The following is a 24,309-nucleotide window of genomic DNA, read 5'->3' on the forward strand; positions in this document are numbered from 1 at the left end:
GCCAGAAATGTGATGGAACAGTCAAGCAAAAGTTGCAGTAATGTTTGCACCACTACAATAGATTGCTGTGTATCAGCACACCAACTATTCTTGAACGGCCTTTCAACACTAGGATATATAAACTTAAAATTAGTACAAACTGGTTGGAAGTCAGAAGATATTTCTTCACACAGAGAGATGTGAGAATGTGAAATTCACTGCTCCTGGAGGCTGTGTAGGCAGAACCAATTGGGATGTAATAGATCTTTGAAGGGTTTTAAGGGGAATGGAGAAAAGGTGGGGAAAATTTATTAAAAGATCTGCTGTGATCTAATTAACAGGCTTGATGGACTTAATGACCTCCTCCTGATTATTGAGTGTTTCAGTCTATTGAGTGAATCATCTTATAAGGCCGCCAAAACAAAAATGTGCACAAGCTTCCTAGAAACAATTTTTTCACACCGCTTGATTGATCGAAAGCTCGAGGTAAGAATATTTTATGTTATAATTCTAGTACAATTCAATAATTTATTACAGAGGCAGTGTAGGGTTGGAGACAGGGTGAGAGTCAGAGTTAGAAGCAGAGAATGCCAGAAAATCATAGAAGCAGATTCGATAGAAGCTTTCAAAAGGCAATTGGATATGTACTTGAAAAGGAAAAAAATGCAGCGTTATGGGGTTAGAGTGGGGGAGAGGGACTAGTTGGTAGCTCTTTCAAAGAGCTATGGGCCGAATGGCCTCCTTCTGAGCTGTAAGATTCTATGATTCTATGAAGTCACAGAGAAATACAGAATATGAGAGTCAAACAGAGAAAGAAAATGGGAGTCAAACAGAGAGAGAGAGAGAGAGAACATCAAAGCAAAGAATTAGAGAAAGTTAGAAAGAGAGGAAAAAGAGACAGAGAAAAAATGCCTGCCATATTATGGTAGTTTAGTGACAGTATAACTCCTGATGGAAGAAGTTTTTGGTTAGCTCTGTAGCCAATTTTTATTATGTGAATATCTTTATTTCTAAGCACTGACATTATATTTTGATAAGAGATTAACTAGCAAAAATGGCATAACTTGCCATTGCGAACACGGTCTGACAGTGTTTCCGCTGCTTGACCAGCTAGGGCCACCCTACACTTCAGGGCTTTGGCTTGAAGTATTAACCGGAGTCAAGTGGGAAGAATTCTTGCCCCCAGTGACTGGTTTACCCCTCCATGTCCTACCAATGAGCCAGCCAGGTCCAACTCTTATATATTAAACAAATGATTCACTATCCCCTCTATAGTCAATGTCAAAATCATCAGTGCCTCAGTTAAATGAATGAAAATAAAACTAATACTAATGGTTCGAATCTATGAATCCAGTGAGAAAAAACAACAGCGGTCAATATTAAGGCACAATGCCACAAAACTATGCTCACTCTTGCGGGAGCACAAATGTATCTTTCTTTTACTATACCAACTAGTGGCAAATTACTTTTATCTCTTTATAAAGCAGTCACTTTCACCAACAGAAAGGCTGCACATGGTGATGTACAATTGACATAGAGACACTTCATGCTCACTGCTTCCAGGAGAATTAGATATTTGAAGAAACTATCTACTCCCATGTAGTGCAAATGTTTACAGGATAAAAAGTGATTAAAATGATTTAAATTCCATACCAACACAACGATAAAGGAGAGAACGGAGCAGTTCAATCTCAGTCTCAAGTTCAGCAAGACGGAAATGTACTGTCTGGTTGTGTAAGATCGGCTGATTGAATACTTTGCGTTGCCGTGTATATTCAATGGTTTCCTGTATGATGTTCTGCATTGGAACCAACACTGCAGAAAGAAAGATACAAAATAAAATACATTCATATTAACAGTGTGGCACTTGAAGGGATGGCTTTAACTCCCTCCTCTACTGAAGCCATTTCAATGGCCCCTGTACAGAGGGGCTAAGTGGGGACGAGAAGGGAGGTAAAGACCTATGTCTTTGACTGCGTTTTCGGACACCTTTTCCTGCCACCCTACCTCCTTCACAGCTCGGGCTTCACTAACATCTTTATAAAGTTCTTCAAGTCATTATCCTTCCTTGAAAGGCACTATAAGCGTAAATTGTTTGAGATGAGGCAATCGGAATAAGTTTCCTGAGTTGTGAGATTACAATGGAAAGATCCTATTGCATTTTCACATTGTTGAGTTTGGTAAATTAAATCATGATTGCAGAATCACCTCATTAGGTGTATTCCTACCATGCTATGCTTCCTTTTACTTACAAGAGAGCAACATTGATAAATAGTGTGTTACACATACGGAAACGATTTGACATTTCCCTTCAATAAGGGATTAACATTGGATTGACAGCAATACCTTTAAAACAAATCAGCAAGAAATGTAACTTGGGCATCAGAGACATTTCTGATAGGTATGTCTGGGCTGAATCCAACCCAGAGTCAAAGGGCAAAGATCAATGGTTTGTTCACTACATTAGCTGGTCCCCTTTTCCTCGGGAGGCCTTTGGATATTTTCTGCCAATTTTTCCTGTTAGCTCAATAGTGCTGCTTTCAGTAACTGAATTCTACTTCACACTCTCCTTGTCCAAAGAAAAAGATTTCTCAGGAGGGCAGTTAAACCTGAAGTCATAGCACTCTTACATAAACACAGGAAAGCAAACAGTTTTGAGTGCAAACAGTGCTAACATTTTACAACAAAATCGCCAAATTCGTAATTGTAGAGAGCGTAAAAACCAAATGCTGCTTTTATTTGCAATTCTGAGACTAGTTCTAGTGGTTAGAGCTAGGTTCTGTTATCCTACCAACTGGCTCACACGAGCTGAGAAAGTACTTACTTCCTGCAACTCCCCACATGCGCTCCTCTTGAAATTGCAACATTTGATAGGTAAATCCCATTCCTTCTTTCCCAATGAGGTACTTGCTTGGAACTCTGACATCTTCGAAAAAGATTTGTGCTGTGTCTGATGATCTCATACCCAATTTATCGATCTTCTTGGCCACCTGGATTCCTAAAAATATAATTTATACAGTTAGTTAATCGAACATCGTAACAAGAACCGGCTTTCAGTAATGCAGGAGCAATTAAATCGTGTTAATGTTCATTTGAATTAAAAAGGTATTTCCAAGTTCCAAGTATATTTGTAATCTTTATATATCTTTACATATTTTTATAAACTACCACAAGTGGTCTACAAGGTTCCTGCTGGGTGCAGTTGGTAACACTTTTGCCTCCGAGTCAGAAGGTTCAAGCTCCATGTTGGAACTTTAAACCCACAATCTAGACTGATACTCCAATACAGTGCCCTTGGAGAAACAATCCCTCAGATTAAAAAANCATTCACCTCATGGAGTCCTGTAGCTCAGTGGTTAGAGCACTCGCTTTGCAAGCGAGAGACCTGAGTTCAATTCCAGGCAGAGGGCGAAACCTTGGGCAAGTTTCCTTACTCCACACAGAGCCTAATAATAATCCCTCCAAAACCAAAAACAATAATAAATTGGTCATTTTCAATCTACGACTGTTTGTGGGACACTGCTGTGCGCAATTGGCTGCCGTGTTCGCCCACAAATATACAGTCAATTCACTTTACAGTGTGTTCTGTGAAGCGCTTTGGGACGTCCTCCCGACGTGAAAAGCGCTATATCAAATGCAAGGATTATTATTATTATTAGGATTATTATTGAGTCAAACAGGGCACAGATTGGCTGCCACATTCACCTACAAATATACAAACACTACTTACACTTTACAGCAAAAAAAACTTTGAAGCGCTTTGAGGCATTTCGAATTGATAAGGCACTTTATCAAATGTAAGGCTTTTGATTACATTCAGTCTATAGTGAGGCGTATAACAGAAGGTGTCATACTAAATTGATTGTTATTATTGATAAAATAATCAAATAATAATTTTCTAAAAATTTCTATGGGTACAAATTCCATCCAAGCCTAAAAATACTCTACTAACATAGTAATTCAGAGTGTGTAGAATTTGTCAAACTGTTGAAATCAATCCTAACTTTCAAGTTAATCTTCTATAGCTCTTTAAAAAAATTACAGAAAACTGGCTTCAAAATTATAGACCGTATTTAAGAATTTGACAAATTCTGGACACTGTAAAATGCTAAGAAAGTATAGTAAATCTTGGCTCAGGTGGTATTTCCAGCCAGTGATGTTTTAAATACAAGTAAATTATAAAAATATAGGGTTGTAATTGTACCCAAAGTTATATTTCCATGAAATATCAATTTTATTATTTCTTTAAAGCCTCAATTTTCTTCCAAATATCATTCACCATTTCTCGCTGAGCAAATATCAAGGTAACCTTCCTCGTAAGTGCCTGTTAATGCTTTTTGTTGTCAGCTGCAGCAATGGTTCACATGATAAGTAAGTCAGTAGACTTTAAAGAATGGTGAAAATGTTAAAACTTGTCAAAATTACCATGGTAAATCAAAAAAATCTGGCAGTCAGTATCATGTTTCTCACAAACGTAATTTCCCACAAAATGGCATTGACTGTAAATTTCACTTTTCATCATTTCTGCACTTCATTTGGAAACATAGACTAGAAAACATAGACTAGACTAGTACAGGACTCGAAAAGACCATTGTAGTACAGTATATATGGTCAGTCCAGGTGGTGGAGTAGGAAGATGTGGGGTAGGAAGGAAGGCTGGTGATCCAACCTGATACCTAGGTTGTACACTGGTCCAGTGAGTCTGAGGGACGAGGAGGCTAAGGAGATCAGAACCACAGATGAGAAGCTAAGGAAAATGGCTTCCGATTTGTCCACATTCAGCTGCAGAAAGCTGGCACCCAACCAGGACTTGTTGTCTAATCCTAGACTACACTATCTCTCTCACACCTTAAATCTTTGGCAAATAGCTTTCTAAATTACTCTTGAATTTGTTGATATATTTCCTCTCCATTGTTTCCCTGGGTGGTTTCGTCCACATATTTACCACTCAGTGTAGAGTAATTGAATCTAAAATGTCTGTTCATCTTTCTTCTTCGATCGAGTTGAATGAGGAATTCTCAAAATATTTTTCCTATTTAACTGCACTATTAGGAGCACAGTATTTTGTTTGAGTTATTTGTCCTGACTTACATTGTGCTATTTATACTTTAATAAAACCTAATATTATTAATGCTTTAACACCCCTTCCCTCTCCTCTTGGCTTGTTGTCAAACTCTGAAGCACTCTGGGACGTTACCCTACTCTATATAAATGTTGTTGTTGTTTACATAATGGAAACATTAACAATGTATTCAGTATTTTTTNAAATGCACTTTGCTATAATGTATGGTGGTAGAATTACATGAAAGGTCATTGTTAATTCTAGCCCATGACTGAATAATAATCCTTGCATTTGATAATCCTTGCATTTGATATAGCGCTTTTCACGTCTTCTAGACATCCCAAAGCGGTTCACAGAATATACTGTAAAGTGAATTGACTGTAGATTTGTGGGCGAACGCGGCAGCCAATTGTGCACAGCAATGTCCCACAAACGGTCATGGATTGAAACACTTTGGCTTGGGGTGAAATAATTATTTTAGTTTGTTCTCTCTCCCTGTATCAACCAAGTTCAGATCTACCAATGGTCAGGTGGTGAAAATAGTGAAATTTAAATGATGGCAAAGAGTGAGATCACACTCGAGCCCTCTGTACAGGAGCTCACTGCTCCACTGCTGAGGATACCGCCCACAATTTTCATCCAATCTCTAAAACTCATGGTCCAGACTGATACACAAGTGCAGTCCTGGGAGTGTGCTTCATTGTCATAAGTGCCGTTCTTCAGATGAGATGTTAAACAAAATCTCCAGTCTGCTTGTTCAGGAGATATTAAAGACCCAAAGAACAATTCAAAAAGAGGAGTTTCTCCCAGTGTTATGGCCAATAATCCCAAAGTTAAATTGGTTATTTATGGCTGCTTGTGCGACAAAGCTGCGCTCAAATTGGTTGTCACATTCAGCTACAAACAGGCAGAAACTACAACTTACAGGAAAAAAAGCAGTTTGAGATGTTTTGATTTGATGAGGTGTTATATTAAATGCAAGGATTATTATTATTATTTTTACAATAATTATCTGTCTAAGCAAGAGGTATGCTGGTACAATCCTGAGTATTAATTTAGATCAATAAATTTGATGTGCAGTGCATCCATTACCTTCTAAATTCATGGGAAGACATATGAGAGACTTGTTTCTGTGACGAGGTCCATCATTAGTGTTTGCTAAGAGACACATCCAGTCAGCCTGACATCCATTAGTTATCCACATCTTTCCTCCGTTTATTATGTAGTCATCTCCCTTCCTGACAGCTTTGGTCTTGATATCTGCAAACAAATGAATACATTCCTGACAATACTAAAACACAGAAAATGATCAAAACATTCTGTAAAGTGATATAACATAACATGTAGGAGGAGTAGACCATTCGGCCCTTCGAGCCTACCCCGCCATTCAATCATGACTGATCTTCTAATCTAACTCCAGCTAATAACCTGACCCTGCCTTATCCCCATATCCCTTAATCCCTTTTGCAATAAGAAATCTATCTATCTCAGTCTTGAATACTTTCAAGGACTGAGCTTCAACAGCCCTTTGGGGTAGTGAGTTCCATACATTCACCACCCTTTGAGTGAAGAAGTTTTCTCAACTCAGCGCGAAAGGGCTGGCCTCTGATTTTAAGATTGTGACCCCTGGTTTTAGTTTCTCCAACCAGGGGAAACAATCTCCCACTATCTACTCTATCATGCTCTTTGATGACCTTATAGGTTTCTATAAGATCCCCTCTAATTCTTCTATATTCTAGAGAATATAGGTCCAAATTGGTCAGCCTATCTTTGTAACTCATCTCCTTCATCCCTGGCACTGACCTAGTAAATCTACGCTGCACCCCCTCCAAGGCAAGTACATCCTTCCTTAAATGAGGAGACCAAAACTGGACACAGTATTCCAGGTGTGGTCTCACCAGGGCCCTATACAGTTGCAGCAAGACTTCCCTACTCTTATACTCTAATCCTTTCATAATGAATGCGTACATAACGTTCGCCTTCCAAGTTACTTGCTGGACCTGCAGACTAACTTTCTGTGATTGGTGTACAAGGACACCCAAGTCGCTCTGGACGGTAACATATTCCAATCTCCCCCCTTCTAAAAATAACCCACTGTACTGTTTTTGCTACCTCGGTGGATAACTTCGCACTTCTCTACATTATACTTCATCTGCCACCTACCTGCCCAATCACCTAACCTATCTATGTCTCGCTGCATTTTTTTAATGTCGTCCTCTGTGTTGACACTTCCTCCTAGTTTTGTGTCATCCGCGAATTTAGATATATTAACTTTGATGTTCTCATCATGTCCTCATGAAGCGTTTTCTTTTTTTTGAAGTCTTTTAAACAATTGTTTTTAAAAAACTTACTATAAACTGAAGTAAAACAGTTAATAATATGTTGAACTCTAAAGCTGCCAGTGTTGGAGACTATATTAAATGTAATGCAGTGAAATCAACACAACTACCTTATTATGTAACTGAATTTGAAGTTGTCATCAGCTAATTAGAGGGTAATTCTTGTAGCATTATTTTCCTAGCAGGTTGATATGGTGCTACAAGAAATGCATTTCAGTTTCGTTAATGGGTGCTGGAGCCTTATTCTGACATAGGGCTTCTTTGTTTTCATAGATATATCTCAAAAAGTATATCTAACCCCGTTTCCAGTCATCTTTCCCCTCCCCCACCTTGGCTCCCACCCCCAGCTCAGGTGCCTATCCAGCATTATCAAATGCTTTGAGACATATTCCTGATGTGAAAGGCGATATATAAATGTAAACTATAATTGTAATTCTCTCAAGAAAGTGAATGGATTATATGAGAATGAATAATGCAAATAGTGTGCGTGTGTCACGGGGGGTGAGGAGAGAGAAAGAATAGGAGCAAATAAGAGGAAAGATTTATTTCAGATCTTTTTACTTTTGGACAGATTCACCATGAAGAACACCCCTAATGGTCTCCTCTGCCAGAAATTGTTATTTCTTTACAAAAGGGAATGTTTGGGAGTGTGGATAATGCTTCCTTTCAGCAAATGAATAGTCTCACAAGGTAGATTGATTAACCTTCCTCAGTGTGATCCACTTACTAGGATTAGTCATCAGTACCGTCACCCAAAGGAGTACGGGAGGAAAGGAAAGAGGAAACACACACCTTATGGAATATTCAAAATACCAGCCCAAGCAGTTTTTACAATGAGGGGTGTGAGCCACAGGATGCAAATGACAGATCGGTTTTAAAATAAATCTAATCCTAACAACAAAAGACTATCTAGTATTAGTGTCCGACATGCATTTGCTGATGTGGGCTTTGCACCACTATAAATACTTTTGCCAAGGGTAACCCTATCTGTTGGTGTTGGGCCTGGTAAAGTTCCTTTATTTTGTACAGTAACTATAGGTGGTGTTGATTTTGTTCCACAATTGTCACCTATTCTTTTAAAATATCTGAAAGAAGCACATTAATTTGAATCAGTTTCTGTCCCTACTTCTAATTGTGTGATACTAGATATTTAGTGAGGTAAACCGCTTTGATCTGGCAAATGTGAAGATTGTATGTACTTGCAACATCAGATCCAGCTTCTGCTTCACTGACTCCTAAACAGGCTACCAAGTCCCCAGCAATGGTAGGTGTAAGGAACTGACGTTTCAATTCATCTGAGCCAAACCTAGGAAAAAAAAGGTGCTAGATTTTTCTAATCACAAATTATATCTTATTTTCCAAATCAATATTTTAACATAAATAATGACAATTGAGTTGCAGACTTTAAACTATTTTTAAGGACCAAAATATTTAATATAATGAAGTCCAAGTTGCAGGCAAACTCTGTAAGTCATAGAAAATCCGATTTAATCAATTAGCTATGTATACGCATGTGTAATTCAATGCAACCAGTAACTATCCATACGGTGACGGGTCAAGATGACATTTCCTGCGAATCAATGCACCCCGACCTGTTGCCGCAAGCACATTTACTGGCAAGCATTGCAATTGCATTGAACTGTGGGAAATTAAGTTCTTCTGTGCATGTGTCAATCAATCAAGACTATGTTTCCCGTGATTCAATGCAGCCGGGTAGAGGGGGGACGTTACGAATTGATTAACACAAGTAGTGGAAATAAATCTACGTGGTTTAATAGGAAACTGAAAGGGACTTAGGTGAATGTACGACTTATGATAATAAGTACAATAATACGATTTATAAAGATAAGACATAGGCGAGGTTTACAGTATCTATAAAAAAAATTCAATGTTTTTTTCCAGGAAACAGGCAACATGCCTCAATGCAATAGAAGTAGGGAACAAAATCACTGGTACTAATCCTTGTATTTGATACAACATCTGTAACATCAGGAAACGTCTCAACGTACTTAACACGATTTCAGTAAAGAGTGGTGAATGTATATTAGTAGGCAAACACAGTAGCCAATATGCACACAGCATTGTCTGACAAACAGCCATGATAAGGATGAGCAATTTTATCTAGTGGAATGTTGCCTCGGATCTTTAACATCCACCTGGACAGGGCAGACGGGACCCCGGTTTAATGTCTCATCCCAAGGAGAGGAACATGAAGCACAGCAAAAGTGCCGAATCCTCAAAGCCTTGATCCTTTCTCTCACTGTAATACTGTTTGATGGAGGGAATCATTCAGAATATGATCCAGCTGGGATTAGGAAACAGACTGATGTAAAGGGTTAGAACACTGTGCTTTCACCTCTGGTACCTGGGTTCAAGTTCAGACTGATCAGACTGAAAGCCGTCTCCTCTGACAGTTGCAAGATTCTCAGATTAAATGTATTTAAATTGTCTTAATCCCTTTTCTAGTGTCTGTCAGCACACAGCACAAACTGTCCATAATTCAGGGCTAATTTGCAATATGACACAAAGGAAATCATAAGGATTGCTGAGTGGGGAATGGAAACTCACCCTAGTACAAGAAAATGCGCTGTGCTGAGGCTGACGGTGAAAGTGTTATTTCACCAGAGTAACGTTTTGTGGAGACCCCCGGGTGAAGTGCGGCAGCAGAGAGGATGAGATAAATTGAGATAAAGTAATCAGGTGATGCCAAGCTTGGATTTATGGATTCCACTTTGTATCTAATACGTGGCGTGCATGAATAGAGGTGTATTGATGCTAATATTAGCTGACAAAAGCACAAAATACCCTACTTTACAGACTGATGCCCCTTTACCTTGATAAATGCAATTTAACCATTTTTTACATTTTTGGACAGGCAAAATCAGACACAGTTTAGTTCTGCACAGTTTAAGAGGAAAATATGGTTAATGTTTCATCCAGTACCTGTCTGCAAAGAGTGTATGCTATATAGATTAAAGGCTGTAAGTAAAACACCCTGTACAATAGAGTATGGCTCAGAACGAGCCAATGTAAATATTGTTGTTCAAGACAAAAATGAATGCCATATCATTGCACTATAATAACTATAATAACTGTTGCACAGTACAGTAGCCTACTTTAGTTAATATAAAATTCATACAGAATTAAGCCCTATAGTCAGAAATATAATGGTCAATTCTTATTTTTCATGTGACTCATCTTAATGCTGTAACTTCACCTCAACTCTCAGGATGCAACAGAAAATAATCTTGCTCATAATAGGTAATTGTTCTCTCCCAAGACTTCAAATAAGAATTAATCATTTTTATTCTCTCTTTGTTTCTTAAATAACTTGTGGCTAACATCCTCAGCAAACAAAGAATGCAATTTTTTTTTAAATTGACAGATTTTGACCTGGGATTCCACAGCAACCTCTTGTACTCATTACAAAGGCTGGGAGCTGTCAGTGTCTGCGGCCTGGTTTACTTTAGACAGAGGAATCCAGACGTTTGAGCAGCTGTCTTTAGAGAATGGCTCCAGCCAGGAAAATTCACCCTAAGTAACTGCTGAGCTGCAAAGTTTTCCTTTGGGACTTGCAGTGTTTCTCTGAGAGAAAAATCGCAACTGGCAAATGGCATTCTGAAATACAGGTGCTTTTAGCGGAGCTAAAGCACTGCAGTGTTGCACTTTTTCTGCACCGTTCATCAATCTATTGTGATAAGATTTGTTTGTTTCTTCAAAAAGGAAGACTCCCTGCAAATAAACGGAAAATGTGATTTAACAAAATAAAAGGACAGACCGGTAAAAGAACTTGTTGTGAAAAAAACAAGAAATCTGGCCTTTTTAAAAAGAAAATTCTGGAACTATTTCACAATGTAAATGAAACACTGTTAATCTTTACTCTGGTGTATAGATCTTCATTGCATGATGGAATGAATTAGCTGCTGAACTAAAAACCTTACTTGAGTTAGAAGAGACAGTTCGGGCATTCTACGAATGGTGGCAATAGTGAAATCAATGTGCTGCCTCAATTCACCGTTTGGAAGTGTTACTGGCACAATAGTTAACTATAGTAAAATATGCAAAAGATTTTGACTTGAATGGAATTTCCACTAAGTTGGGATTAAAAACTATTTTCCTTGGAACAGCTACTTGCATTAAATCATTACTTTTCAATATTTTGATAAGATTAGTTTGCTTCTTCAAAAAGGAAGATTTCCTGCAAATAAAGGGAAAATGTGATTTAACAAAACAAAAGGACAGACTTGTAAAAGAACTCGATGTGAAAAAAACAAGAAATCTGGCCTTTTTAAAAGGAAAATTCTGGAACTATTTCACAATGTAAATGAAACGTGTACCCTGCGTCAAGTACATTTTATATTCAATGATCCAATTTCTTGGTTGTTTTGTTAAAAATAACTTATATAATGGTGCTGTTGACTATGTTAGGTCTCCTGTACATTGACATTTTTTATAATTATAATATATTTAATATATATGCTCCAAAGTTATTATTAATATTATTTTCTTCCTGTTTAGGTTGTTTGCAATATTGTATATTGCATAATCACCTAAGTTGAACATTCGCCCGAGTTCCATTCAGTTTCCTATCAAAACCACTTAGATTTCTTTGTACTACTCGTATTAATCACCCAACTCGTATCGCTGCTCCCCTTTTCTCCATTATTCCTGCACTTACCAGCTTGCTTGAATCACAGGAATGACGTTCTGACCTGTGCACGCATGTGCACTTACAGGCCAGCTGACTGAATCGTGGGTAGTCTTGATCCATCGACACATGCGGAGAAAAACTTAATTTCCCATGATTCAATGCAATTCAATGCTTGCCAGTAAGTGCACATGCAGCGACGGATCACAACAACTACAACAACAAAATTACATTTGTATAGTGCCTTTCACGTCAGGAAGACATCCCAAGGCGCTGGACAATTAGTGTTTCGGACCCGAGCGTTACGAGTTTACTGAAAGTAAGTTTCCTTACTCCACTTGCCTCTATTTACCTAGCAGTAAGTAAGAACCCGGTCGTAAGTCGATTGGCGGATCGCTTTTCCAGGATAATAACCCCCTCAAAAAATAATAATTTGGTCAGTCAATCGACGATTGTTTGTGGGACACTGCTATGCACAATTGGCTGCTGCGTTTCACCCTCAAATATACAGTCAATTTACTTTACAGTATATTCTGTGAAGCACTTTGAGACGTCTAGAAGATGTGAAAAGAGCTATATCAAATGCAAGAATTATTATTATTATTATATTAAACATAAGCTTGTAAAAGCACAAATGTGATTAGAAATGATCCTGAGAAGAGAAATGACATACCTAGCTAAAGCTGGTGTTGCCATGTCACTCTGGACACCGATTGCCATGGGCACTCCTCCACAGCGGATGTGTCCCAGCTCTTCTGCCACAGCCATACTGTAGCTGAAATCCAAACCGAGTCCACCATATTCTGGGGAAAAGGTAAAACAGTATTACACACAAGGAAAACAGGAACATGGAAGGCTGTTCAACCCATTGAACCTTGGCCATCACTTTATTAGATCTTGGCAGATCGTTTAATCTGAATTCCTATCCTTTCGTTATACCCCTTATTTCAAATATGTGTTATATTTCAAACTGTTCAAAAGGCTTTAACACGAGCACATTATTTCTGTTTAATTGAGAGTTGTTAGCAAACAGTAGAGAAAGGTTAAGAACAGTACCGTATTTTTCAAAGTAGCTTCTCATCATGTAACATTGGTGAGCATAGTACATTAAGTCACAGATATCAACTATCCCCTTAAGACAATTAAGCCATGGCACTGTTTGAAAAAAGAATCCTGGCAATCATTCTCCCAGATAAAATTTGTCATTCATGCCATTTATTTCACATTTTTGGATGAGTGACTGTTGGGACCCACACCCAAATCATCAGCTTGTTAAGACATCATGATGATAAGACTAAAAAGTTGTCAAAGATGTGATTTAGAACTTTACCGGAGATGAAAACCATAAACAGCACCAGATCCACAAACAAATTCACAGAGGGAAAGAGAGGGCAATGACGTCCCTTCCTTAACAGAATGCTGAATCGGATGCCAGGTGTTTGAGAAATGTGACTATATGTGACTGCAACTCTTGCATCTATTAAAACTTACTGCATAATTTGTAGGTTCAATGAAAAAGCCTGATTAATTGAGGGAAAAAAAGGACTTAAAGTACAGTATGTGTTATTTTACAGTATGTGTGGAGTACCCTGTGATCCATTTCTGTATTGTAGTGCATTGGAAGACAGTAGCATTTAATCTGAAACACAAAGGAGGTAAAGAAATTTCTGGTGACTTGACCCAGGCTTAACCTGTCAGTACCACTGAGTCGTTCTGGGATACTACCCTGCGTGAGGGGCACTATATAAATGCAAGTTGTTGTTGTTGTTGCATGCTGACAATATACTGGTCACATTTATTTATGTATGTATACATATGCCTAACTTTCCACTTTGGATAACGATAACAATAATATGATATAGCGCCTTACCATTTGTCAAGCCAATAATAAATGAACCAACATTTATTATCTTCTACATATTTTGTGAACTAGACTAGAATAAGACTCACTGATGCCTTTTAGATTTTAGTAGAGCTTAATGCCGAGTGTGAAACGTCTTGTGACGTCCATTTGAATAGTGAAAACACCCAATGATACAATTTTAGATTTTGCAACACATGACTAGAATTAAGTACTAGTAGTCAAGTCTTCCACTGGTGGTGATAGCATTTGTTGCAAGTAGAAGTGATGAGTTAAATGCATTGTGCAAAAATATACTGGCACACATTCATAAAAATCCTAGTGATGACATTGCAGTATTAAGTGAGCCACAAGTTCTACTGAATACTTATACAATTAAAGCTATTGAGTATTATCAAAAGCAAACACATAACAGGTGTTTTGAAGCTGTGAACTGTTAGTAAGGGTCAATCATCATCATATTCCAAGTAATTATCTAATATAATGCTCCCTGGATTGAGAACTCTCATACACAGATGACTAAATTGCCTAATTCATCTTTTCAACAAATTCCCTCATCTTCTCAAAGATGTAATTACAGTTTCTCAGTGATTTCACACTCTCTTGAAATATATTTTTACAAGCTTATCCTGCTCTACTCTGATGAGACACAATCTTTTAGTTTAGTCACTGTTCTTTTCCATTCGACTTTTGGACATGTTGGCCTGGCTCAGTTGGTTGTGCTGTTTGTGAGAAACTACTGCTTGCAAGTTAGCCGACAAAATACACAATCACTACAATTTACACTCTCCTGTGAAGCATGTTTGAAATATCCTCCCAAAATAAAAGGAGCTTATCAAATGCAAAGATTAATATTATTTTTTCTGCATTGACAATAAAGCCATTGATGGAATGCCGACTAAAAAAAATACCTCCCCAGGAAATGTATTTTTAAATAAAATTTCAAACAAGTTTAAAACAAAGTGACTCAGTAGCACCTACACGTCAGCAACGGACCACACAACAGATAAATCTAGTACTTAAAAACAAAGGCTGTGCAGTAATATATCATGAAAATGTGAAATGGATCTAACTGATGATAATCTGAAAATGTAATTCAAAAAAGTATTGCATCCAAACTACAGTGCTCGTAACTGAAGTAATTTTAACAGTGGTCATAGATCTGAATTGGTTTGATCCAGGGAGTCTTACTAACATTTGGTGGAAACCCATAATTGCAAACAGTCACTTACTCAAGGCTATTTTCAGAAGGCAAATCTAGTGTTTATTTTAATATTAGCACGTGTTTCACCCACAAATACACAGTCAATTCATTTTACAGTATATTCCGTGAAGCGCTTTGAGACGTCTAGAAGAGGTGAAAAGCGGTATATCAAATGCAAAGATTATTATTATTATGCTCTGAGAAGAGCGGTGAGAACAATTGAAGGACTGTAAATCATGCAAAACAAACTGAACTTTTCTAGATCTGAAATTTCAGTGGGGGAAAAAAGATTGAAGGGAGATAACTTCAGTCTTTAAAATTATGAAAATAAAGGTTAGGGTTAGTATACGCAGGTTACTGAACTAAAATTTTGATTGTAAGCCAGAAGGCATTAGTACAAGACTAGCAAATTGAAGCCAAGATTAGAGATCAGAAAATCCACCCTTCCCCTAGCGTACGTAAGCAATATTGTTCCAGCTAAAACAGTTCTGTTGCTTCACTGCTTTTTTTAAAAAAAAGTGTTGTTTAAGAGCAGGTACAGATAATCATTTTACTGTATATAGTTGGATTAGTGCCTTGCTTCATCAACAAATCAGCCAGCAATGGAATATAATGTTGAATATAATTTTTGTTTTTCTTGATTACCTTCAAAGCTCGGGGAGACTTTTTGCAGAGCTTTATATTTTTGGAGATTTATTGGAAGTGGTTGCTTTCCCTGAGTGGGTTGGGTAGAGTCAACACACAATATACATTCAATGTGGTCTATGGTCGGGAATGAGGAGATATCTGGACAAATTTCTTTACAAGGCATCCTCATGCAGGATTGTGGTTTGGAAACTAATCTTCCATTTCATGTTGTGGAGTCCTGTAGCTCAGTGGTTAGAGCACTCGCTTTGCAAGTGAGAGACCTGAGTTCAATTCCAGGCAGAAGGCGAAACCTTGGGCAAGTTTCCTTACTCCACACAGAGCCTAATAATAATCCCTCCAAAAAAANCTAAAAACAATAATTAAATTGGTCATTTTCAATCTACGACTGTTTGTGGGACATTGCTGTGCGCAATTGGCTGCCGCGTTCGCCCACAAATATACAGTCAATTCACTTTACAGTGTGTTCTGTGAAGCGCTTTGGGACGTCCTCCTGACGTGAAAAGCGCTATATCAAATGCAAGGATTAAATTAGGATTAAAAACTGCAATACAAAAGTATAAAGGAGACATTTAGCAACACTCATGGTGCTGGTGGTGGCTTGGCTTGCTCTTGTCACTCTTTTTAGTAACCTCTGGATTCGAAGAATGGGGTTAACTGATTCTTCCCTCAAATTGGCCATAGGTTCTTTTTCATTTTCTCTGAATTTTTCCCCTGCCGAGGAGGGGACAAAGAAGCCATCAGCAGGAGAGATGTGGAGGTGAATACTGTAAGGGAGATAGATTGGGGGGTTTCTCGCAGGAGTGAACTCAATGCTTTTTCACTGCTTTCCAAGACATTTTTATGCCAAATTTGCTGCCCTGCTTACCTACAAATATACAGTCACTAACTATATTTTACAAAAAAACTCAGTGAGGTCAATTGTGACATTTTGATGCAACTTTTTTTGGTGGGCAGCCAGACATCTGACAAATGTGGAAACCCATCCCCATGCTTAAGAGTATCCAAACCAAACTGAGAATTCCATGCATCCCACCTACACTTGGAAATCCCAGAGTTAGATTTTTGGAATGGAATGCGCACTCTCTCCCTGGAGGGACGCATCCTGCTTACTTATTTCCAGAGAGTATTAGGTTCTGACTGTCAAAAGCCAAGGCTTGGGGACCCCAGAGTGTGTGTTGGGGTACTGTATATATGGATATGTGCCTCAGCTTTGTAAAATATACCCATTCTACAACAAGCTAGTATAATTATCTCCTCCAATTAAAGAGTTAATATCTTATGCATGTTTGTCACTGTGCTCAGCACTGCTCAGCATCGCTCCAGGTATCAACGCCAACAGCTGCAAACTGGATGACAGGGGAATAAGTGGCAAAATGAAGAATAGGAGACAAAGTATGCAGATAAGGACAGCAATAGGGAAAAACAAAGAGATCGAAAAGAAAAATGGTTAAGATTATAAAAAGGAACAAAGTACGAAAGGCAACTGAGGAAACAACATGAGGAACAAAAAGATAAAGCAGAAAGAAATACTGAGCGCATAGGAAATATCAAGAATGAGAAAAGGCCATTCTCCTGTAGTGTGGAGTCCTGTAGCTCAGTGGTTAGAGCACTTGCCTTGCAAGCGAGAGACCTGGGTTTGATTCCCGACAGGGCAAAACCTTGGGCAAGTTTTCTTACTCCACACGTCTGATAATAATCCATCAAGAAAAAAATAAAAAATAAAAAATAATTTGGTCACTCATTCCATGACTGTTTTTGGGACACTGCTGTGCTCAATTGGCTGCTGCGTTTCGCCCACAAATATACAGTCAATTCACTTTAGAGTATATTCTGTGAAGCGATTTGAGACATCTAGAAGATGTAAAAAGTGTGATATCAAATTCAAGGATTTTTGTCCAGTCCATCAAAGTTCACTGCTTTTATATTCTTCAGATATTTACTTATTTCCCTGATCTATAGGTATGCAAACATGGCTCAATTAGTAGCACTATCACCTTTTGAGTCAGACAGTTGCGGGCTTAACAACAACAGGTTTAAATTTATTTTGTATCTTTCATGTCAGAAGGACATCAACCCAAGGCACTGGACAATCTAACGTTTACACCCCAACTGTGTATGGGAGATGAGGAGGGTGAGGGAAGAGAAAACTTGACCAAAGACACAGTGAAGGATGAAAGTCTTGAGGCGGACCTTCAAGCCCCCGTCGACATTTGGAACCCATATAGTCTAAACTGACACTCCAATGCAGTGCTGAGGGTGTACTGCATTGTTAGAGATGCCATCCTTTGGATGACACATTAATCCAAGACCCTGTCTGACTTTTCAAGTGATGTTAAAGATCTCATAATATAATAATAATAATAATATGGCACAATTCGAAAAAAGAAAGAAGTTTCTCCTGGTGCCCCGGCCAACAATCCCCCAAAATAAAATAGGTCACTCACTCTGTGGCTCTTTGTGGGATATGGCTGTGCACAAATTGCTGCCAAGTTCACCCACAAAATAGTCATACTACTTTACAGTTTATCCCGTGAAGTGCTTTGAGACATCTCAATGACATAAGGCCCTTTATCAAATACAAGCATTATTGTATTGTATATTATTATACTATTCAGTTTTTGTGTGTGTCAGTCTGGTTGAGTTGGTAGCATTCTCACCTCTGAATCAGAAGGTTGTGGGTACACAAGCTCCATAGGCTTTGAGCTTGTAGTCTAGTCTGAAATTCCACATAATGCTGGTGATGCATTGTATTGTCAGAAGTCCCACCCTTCGAATGAGCCATTAAAATGAAGTCGAGTATAACATCAGGCTCAAGGGACCTGATACAGTAGCTCCAAGTCCCCTTAACTTAATACAGCAATGATTCTCTGCCACACTGATATCAAAATCCACTGAGACCCTGAGTTATCTACAATTGAATAAGAAATTAATATGGGCATGATCCTATCTTCTCTTCTAGAATATATTAATTTAATATTTCAGCTATTTTTAATCTTTAACTTTGCCATCACCTTTATCTTTCTGAGTTCTAATTTCCTTTTCAGGAGAATATTTTAATATTATGCCTAGTGGTGCTCATCTCTAGGGACCTCTTTTTATTCCTAATTCCCTTTTAACCCATTTTTGCAAATCCCTCTACAAACTCCCAGTGAATGAGAGGAATACGTACAAAAGTTGCCAATGAACAGTGCCGCGTCTAAGTAATTCAAAAGCAGTTAATATATTAAGGGAATGCATTGAGATATGCAAACCATAGCATCAAGTGTTCATTTTTCAATAATTCATCACTATACTGTACTTGTAGTGCAAACTAGACTCAAGCAATTAGAATTGAGAGTTTAGTGCTAACATTTACTGAAAAGCACAAGAGACGAACAAATGGCAACATCAAAAACAATGAATATAAATACAAGTATTGTTCAAATATGTAAACTCTCTGGGTATTATCTGTTTTAAATTTGTACTTTAGAATTATTTCAATAAATGATATACAGAGAACTGGCTTCAAAATTAAAACTATTTAAGAATGTAAGTATCTCAGAATATTTAATTTGGACACTACGAAATGTTAAGAAATAAAGTAAACCTGGAGCCGGGTGGAATTTCTCAAGCTAATCTGAACTGCTCAAAGCTCAAGATTGTTTGACTCAATAACAACTATCATTATGCTATCATCAGTTTCCCTTTCTGTCACAATACATGGAACTTGGCAGTACAAAATCCTGAGCCGGAAATATCCTATCTATACCAGCCCTTGCTGGAATCAAAATACTACCCGTAACAAAGAAGGTGAAACTCTTAACCCCTAACTGTTAAAATACATCTTAAGCTAACCATACCCTCTTTTTCCTGGCTTTCAGTATACAATTTAACTCCCAGTAATCCCTGAGCTACTGTCCCATACCTAGAACTGGAAAATAAAGGAACCTTAGCTTTCAGATAAAGAAATAAAGCAAAGAAGATTCAAATATTACAATGCAATACACACATATAGCAATATGTTAGCAAAAATAAGTCAATTGCAGTATAATGTGCTCAAATATTTTAGAGCATGAGTTAAGATTTTGTTCAGGTTGATCAGTTATAAATGTTTTGAGGTGTTATTGCTAGCACTGAAAAGCAAGAGCAGGTACAATGGTTTTATTATTTCCAGTAAAGCAAAAGCAGCTAACAGTTCAGTTATATATTTTGGCTCTGTGACTTGCGACAATGAAAGATATAATTTTCTTTAAACACCTAAATCTTGTCCCAAAATAATTGGCATTTGCTCAATTTGTAACATAATCAAAATGTTTTACTTCAGAAGCTCTACAGCAACATAAAAATGTAGCATTGAGCAAAGGCCAGCCAATTCAAGTTCTATTTTTGAATCTGATCTAACTATTCCATTTTCCCTGTCCCATACCAGTCTTCTGCATTAGGCCCAGAATGGTTCCTTTTAAAAACTCATATTGAGCCACCATCCAGTGTATGACTAAAATCAGGATACATGGAATCGTGGGAGAAGTAGCAGAATGGATTAAAGAATGGTTAGAAAACCAAAAGGAAAGAGAAGTTCTCAAAATCTGAAAAAAAGTCACTAACGTGAAGCAAAAGAACTCAAACTCAAGATTTACATGAGACACGTAAATTTATTACAAACACTCTGTGGGATTTAAAAACCTTTGAACAATAAAACATCACCTCATGTCGGAAAGGTGCCTCACAATGTAAAATCCTTCTCTTCAAGAAACCTCATATTTGTCACATCGATCTACGAAAACGCAATTCACAAAAGAATTAGCGAAACTGAATGGATTTCTCTGTAGAAACATCTCAATGTTCTTGAGCAATGTGCCATTTACACTGTAATTTTCCTGTTCATGCACTTTTTCAATTAGCAAATGTGCTTAGACCCCCAGGTCTCAGAGCTTAGACCTGAAGTGTTTCACGTCTCCCGCACTTCCTACTCCACCATTGGTAGTTGGGCATTCAGCATTTCTGCCCCCACACTCCGGAACTCTATCCCGTAATCCCTCCGTCTCACCCCCTCTTGCCTCCTTCAAGTCCCGTCTAAAGACCTTCCTTTTTGACCATACCTTTGGCCACCCACCCATCGACGCCCGCCCTCCACCCCTCCTGATCCCAACTCCGGTCCAAAACCCCTGACTGTCCAGCACACTGGGACATCTTTCCGACTTGAAGGGCACTATACAAGTGTAATTTGTTGTTGTTACAGACATCAGCTTCTCTATCTATCCACTAGTATATCCTTTACATTGACTAATGCTTGGTCAGAACATCAATAGTGTTGTTTAAGCCATTTGAAAATCACTAGCAAAAATTAAATGTTAACATTTACTTCCGACTATATAATTACCTTTATATCAGTTCTATTTTAAGAGGATACTACTCTGCTATCCAAAGAAAAACATTCTGATGATTTATTTGTTGCAATTCAGTGTTGTTATAATTAATAGATTACACTTGATATAGTGCCTTATCACATTGAAATATCTCAAAGCAGTTCTGTAAAGCGTAGTGACATTTGTCACATTATGTCACAAAGGAGTCCTGTAACTCAGTGGTTAGAGCTCTCATCTTGCAAGCGAGAGACCTGGGTTCAATTCCCGGCAGAGCGAAACATTGGGCAAGTTTCCTTACTCCACACGCCTGATAATAAACCCTCAAGAAAAAAAAACAATAATGAATTGGTCACTTCAATCCACGATTGTTTGTGGGACACTGCTGTGCGCAATTGGCTGCCGCGCTTCGTCCATAAATATACGGTCAAATCACTTTACAGTATATTCTGTGAAGCGCTTTGAGACGTCTAGAAGATGTGAAAAGCACTATATCAAAAGCAAGGATTATTATTACTAGTTGCTCCATTCCAGTATTTATTGCTCCTAACTTGTATTAAATTCCCAAGTCACAGAAATAGCCAGGATCTCTTGGCAGCCTAAGGTTCAACACTCATGCTCATTTTATAGTGTCCAGCTTTAAAGTTCTACAAAAATCAAATGCACAACCTTTTTACACAGAGGGTTTATTAGGATGTCGGTTGTCCTTCCTGGATCCTGGTTGGTACACAATCTACAACAGCTTTTAAAGAAAATCAGATCGATATCTGATGAAACGTTGGGAAGGAGAGTGGGTCTTAATGGATAGCTCATTCAGAGCTTCATATTATGATTTGCTGAATGGCTTCCTTCTTTGTTGCAAATTTCTATGGTTCTATACCACAGTATATACCAGGCTTTGTGCTACACAGTACCACCAGAAGTACTGTACAAAAGAACACCAATTCAGCCTCTGGTTACTGCCTGACGCTGTTGCAATGTCAAGTAAGATCAGCAGCTCATAATTCATGTAAGTGAGTTTCAGTGATTGGCTTACATCAAAAGTTAATTTCAGGCTTTGATATCTCAAAACTTCCCTGCTGCAAGTTCTGCAAAAACATTTTGCTGTTGTCTCAGCAAAACTGCACGGATGTTATTGCAGAGCTATGCAGTTTTATATTTTCCCAAGTGTGTGTTTTGAAACAAATCCTGGTTCTCTGCTCGTTCTAACTTACTAATACAACTGATTTATTTGCTGACATTGCAGAAAGTCCCACCAATACCACAAGCACCCAGACAGTCTCAGAAGTATTTCCAAATAGATTTCCATTGGAAAAATCTATTTGTGTCAGCGCTTGTACACCTTTGGACTGCGTCTGTAACATGAACATTCTATCTTGAGAATGGGTGTACATTTTCAGCGTTAAAACTCTATATCAAACTATATTATTAGCTCTTTCCATATACCAGGCACTGGCAGCATCACCATCCACAGATTCACACTCCACCTCACTGAGCCAGTCCAGAACCTTGGTGCCTTATTTGACCCTCAACTGTCCTTTCCACCCCACATCCGTGCCATGACCCACTCTGCCTTCCCCCACCTCTGCAACATCGCCTGACTCCACCACTACCTCTCCGGCCGCCAAAACCCTCATCCATGCATTTACTAGGCTCAACTATGCCAACTCCCTGCTTGTTGGCCTTCCCAACTCTTCCCTCCACAAGCTGCAGATCATACAAAACTCTGCAGCTCGTATCCTTTCCCGCAACAGGCTCTGTGACCCTATGATCCCCACCGTTGCCCGGCTCCACTGGCTCCCCATCCCCCAGAGAACAGAGTTCAAATCCTCGACCCAAAGCCCAGCAAAACCTTGCTCCTTCCTTCCTCTGTGACCTGTTCACCCTATATCAGCCTGTCCCTCCCTCCGCTCAGCAGGCTCCAGCCTGTTCCACGACCCCCGCCCCACTATCGGCGATCAGGCCTTCAGCCTCACTGCCCCCACCCTCTTTGGAACTACATCCAGTCCACTTGCCTTGCTCCCTCACTTGCCTTCTTCAAGGCACCCCTCAAGATTCTCCTTTTCAGCCACCCTACCATCCACACCACCCCCGCGATCCCAACCCCCAGTTCCAGTCCAAATTCCTGACTGTGGAGCGCGTTGGGCCATCTTCCCAATGTGAAAGGCGCTATAAAGATTTAATTTGTTGTTGTTGCTCCTTTTCTTCTGTGAAGTACAACAACTTGCATTTATACAGTGCCTTCATGGGGGAAACAACCCAGAGTGCTTAAGCATGAGGAAGGTTGGATGCCGAGAGAGAGAGAGAAGGGGAGGTGAGCATCGACGCAGTCAAAAGTTGTTATCCAAGTCAGGATTTAAAGACAGATGTAGGGGATAGAGGGGACCTATAATAATACCAAACCTTGCATTTGACATAGCACCTTTTCACCTCATCAAAATGTCTCAAAGAGCTCCATGGGATTTATTGTAAAGTATAGCGTTGTTAGAAAATAAAATCAGACAAATCTGTAAGGAAATAACGCTAATTTCTCTACCCAGATATCTGACTATTTTATTATTATTCGTTCGTTATTCCCCAATATCCAGATGGGTCAGACCAAAGGCCGGTACAATCAACAGATCTTATAACAGAATAACACCACTATAGATATCTCGAGTTCAACACTGTGTCTTTACAGCACACAAGCTTGATTCTTCATGCTTTCAGTCTTCTATCTCCGTACCCTTGTCTCCGCAGCCCGGGATGGCCCCATCTCCCGTATCCTTGCTCCACGACCCGGGACGGCTCCATCTCCCGTATCCTTGTCTCCGCGACCCGGGATGGCCCCGTACACAAAGTTATTGGAACTCTTATACCAATATTCATCCAATCATGGTGCGGACATTAGATCACCTGTCGAAATCATGCCGGGTTCACGTGAACACCTCATGGGGTGTACGTGCCTCACACACACAAACACACTGTCCTTGAGACAGTCCGTTATCTCGTGTACGTGCAGTGAGTTTCAGTCCAGCTGCCCACAACACATTTAACTTAAAAGTTAACCCGTTCGCAACATCTGTTATGATTCTAACATTATACAAAAAGTGTAAATTCTAACAGCGTTGTGTATGTGGAGGCGAAAGCTGCAGCGAATTTTTGCACAGCAATGTTCCCCAAACAACCATGAAGTGAATGAACAATTTTGTCTGGGGGATAATTGGCCAGGACAGGGAGAAATTCC

The 24,309-nt window shown here is 38.8% G+C and overlaps 1 protein-coding gene across 1 annotated transcript in view; it reads right to left on the bottom strand.

Moving 5' to 3' along the window:
* The window catches only part of zgc:85777 (acyl-CoA/acyl-ACP dehydrogenase), a 60,755-nt gene that overhangs the window by 11,309 nt on the left and 25,137 nt on the right, over positions 1 to 24,309 (bottom strand). Inside the window, exons 3-7 of the mRNA XM_042331829.1 lie at positions 12,702 to 12,831; positions 8,580 to 8,686; positions 6,134 to 6,301; positions 2,804 to 2,977; positions 1,633 to 1,794 (exon numbers count right to left, since the gene is read on the bottom strand). Of these exons, the coding sequence (XP_042187763.1) occupies positions 1,633 to 1,794; positions 2,804 to 2,977; positions 6,134 to 6,301; positions 8,580 to 8,686; positions 12,702 to 12,831 (741 nt within the window). The remainder of the gene's footprint in view (positions 1 to 1,632; positions 1,795 to 2,803; positions 2,978 to 6,133; positions 6,302 to 8,579; positions 8,687 to 12,701; positions 12,832 to 24,309) is intronic.

The sequence above is a fragment of the Callorhinchus milii genome, unplaced genomic scaffold, assembly GCF_018977255.1.
Source record: "Callorhinchus milii isolate IMCB2004 unplaced genomic scaffold, IMCB_Cmil_1.0 Scaffold2, whole genome shotgun sequence".
Lineage (NCBI taxonomy): Eukaryota > Metazoa > Chordata > Chondrichthyes > Chimaeriformes > Callorhinchidae > Callorhinchus > Callorhinchus milii.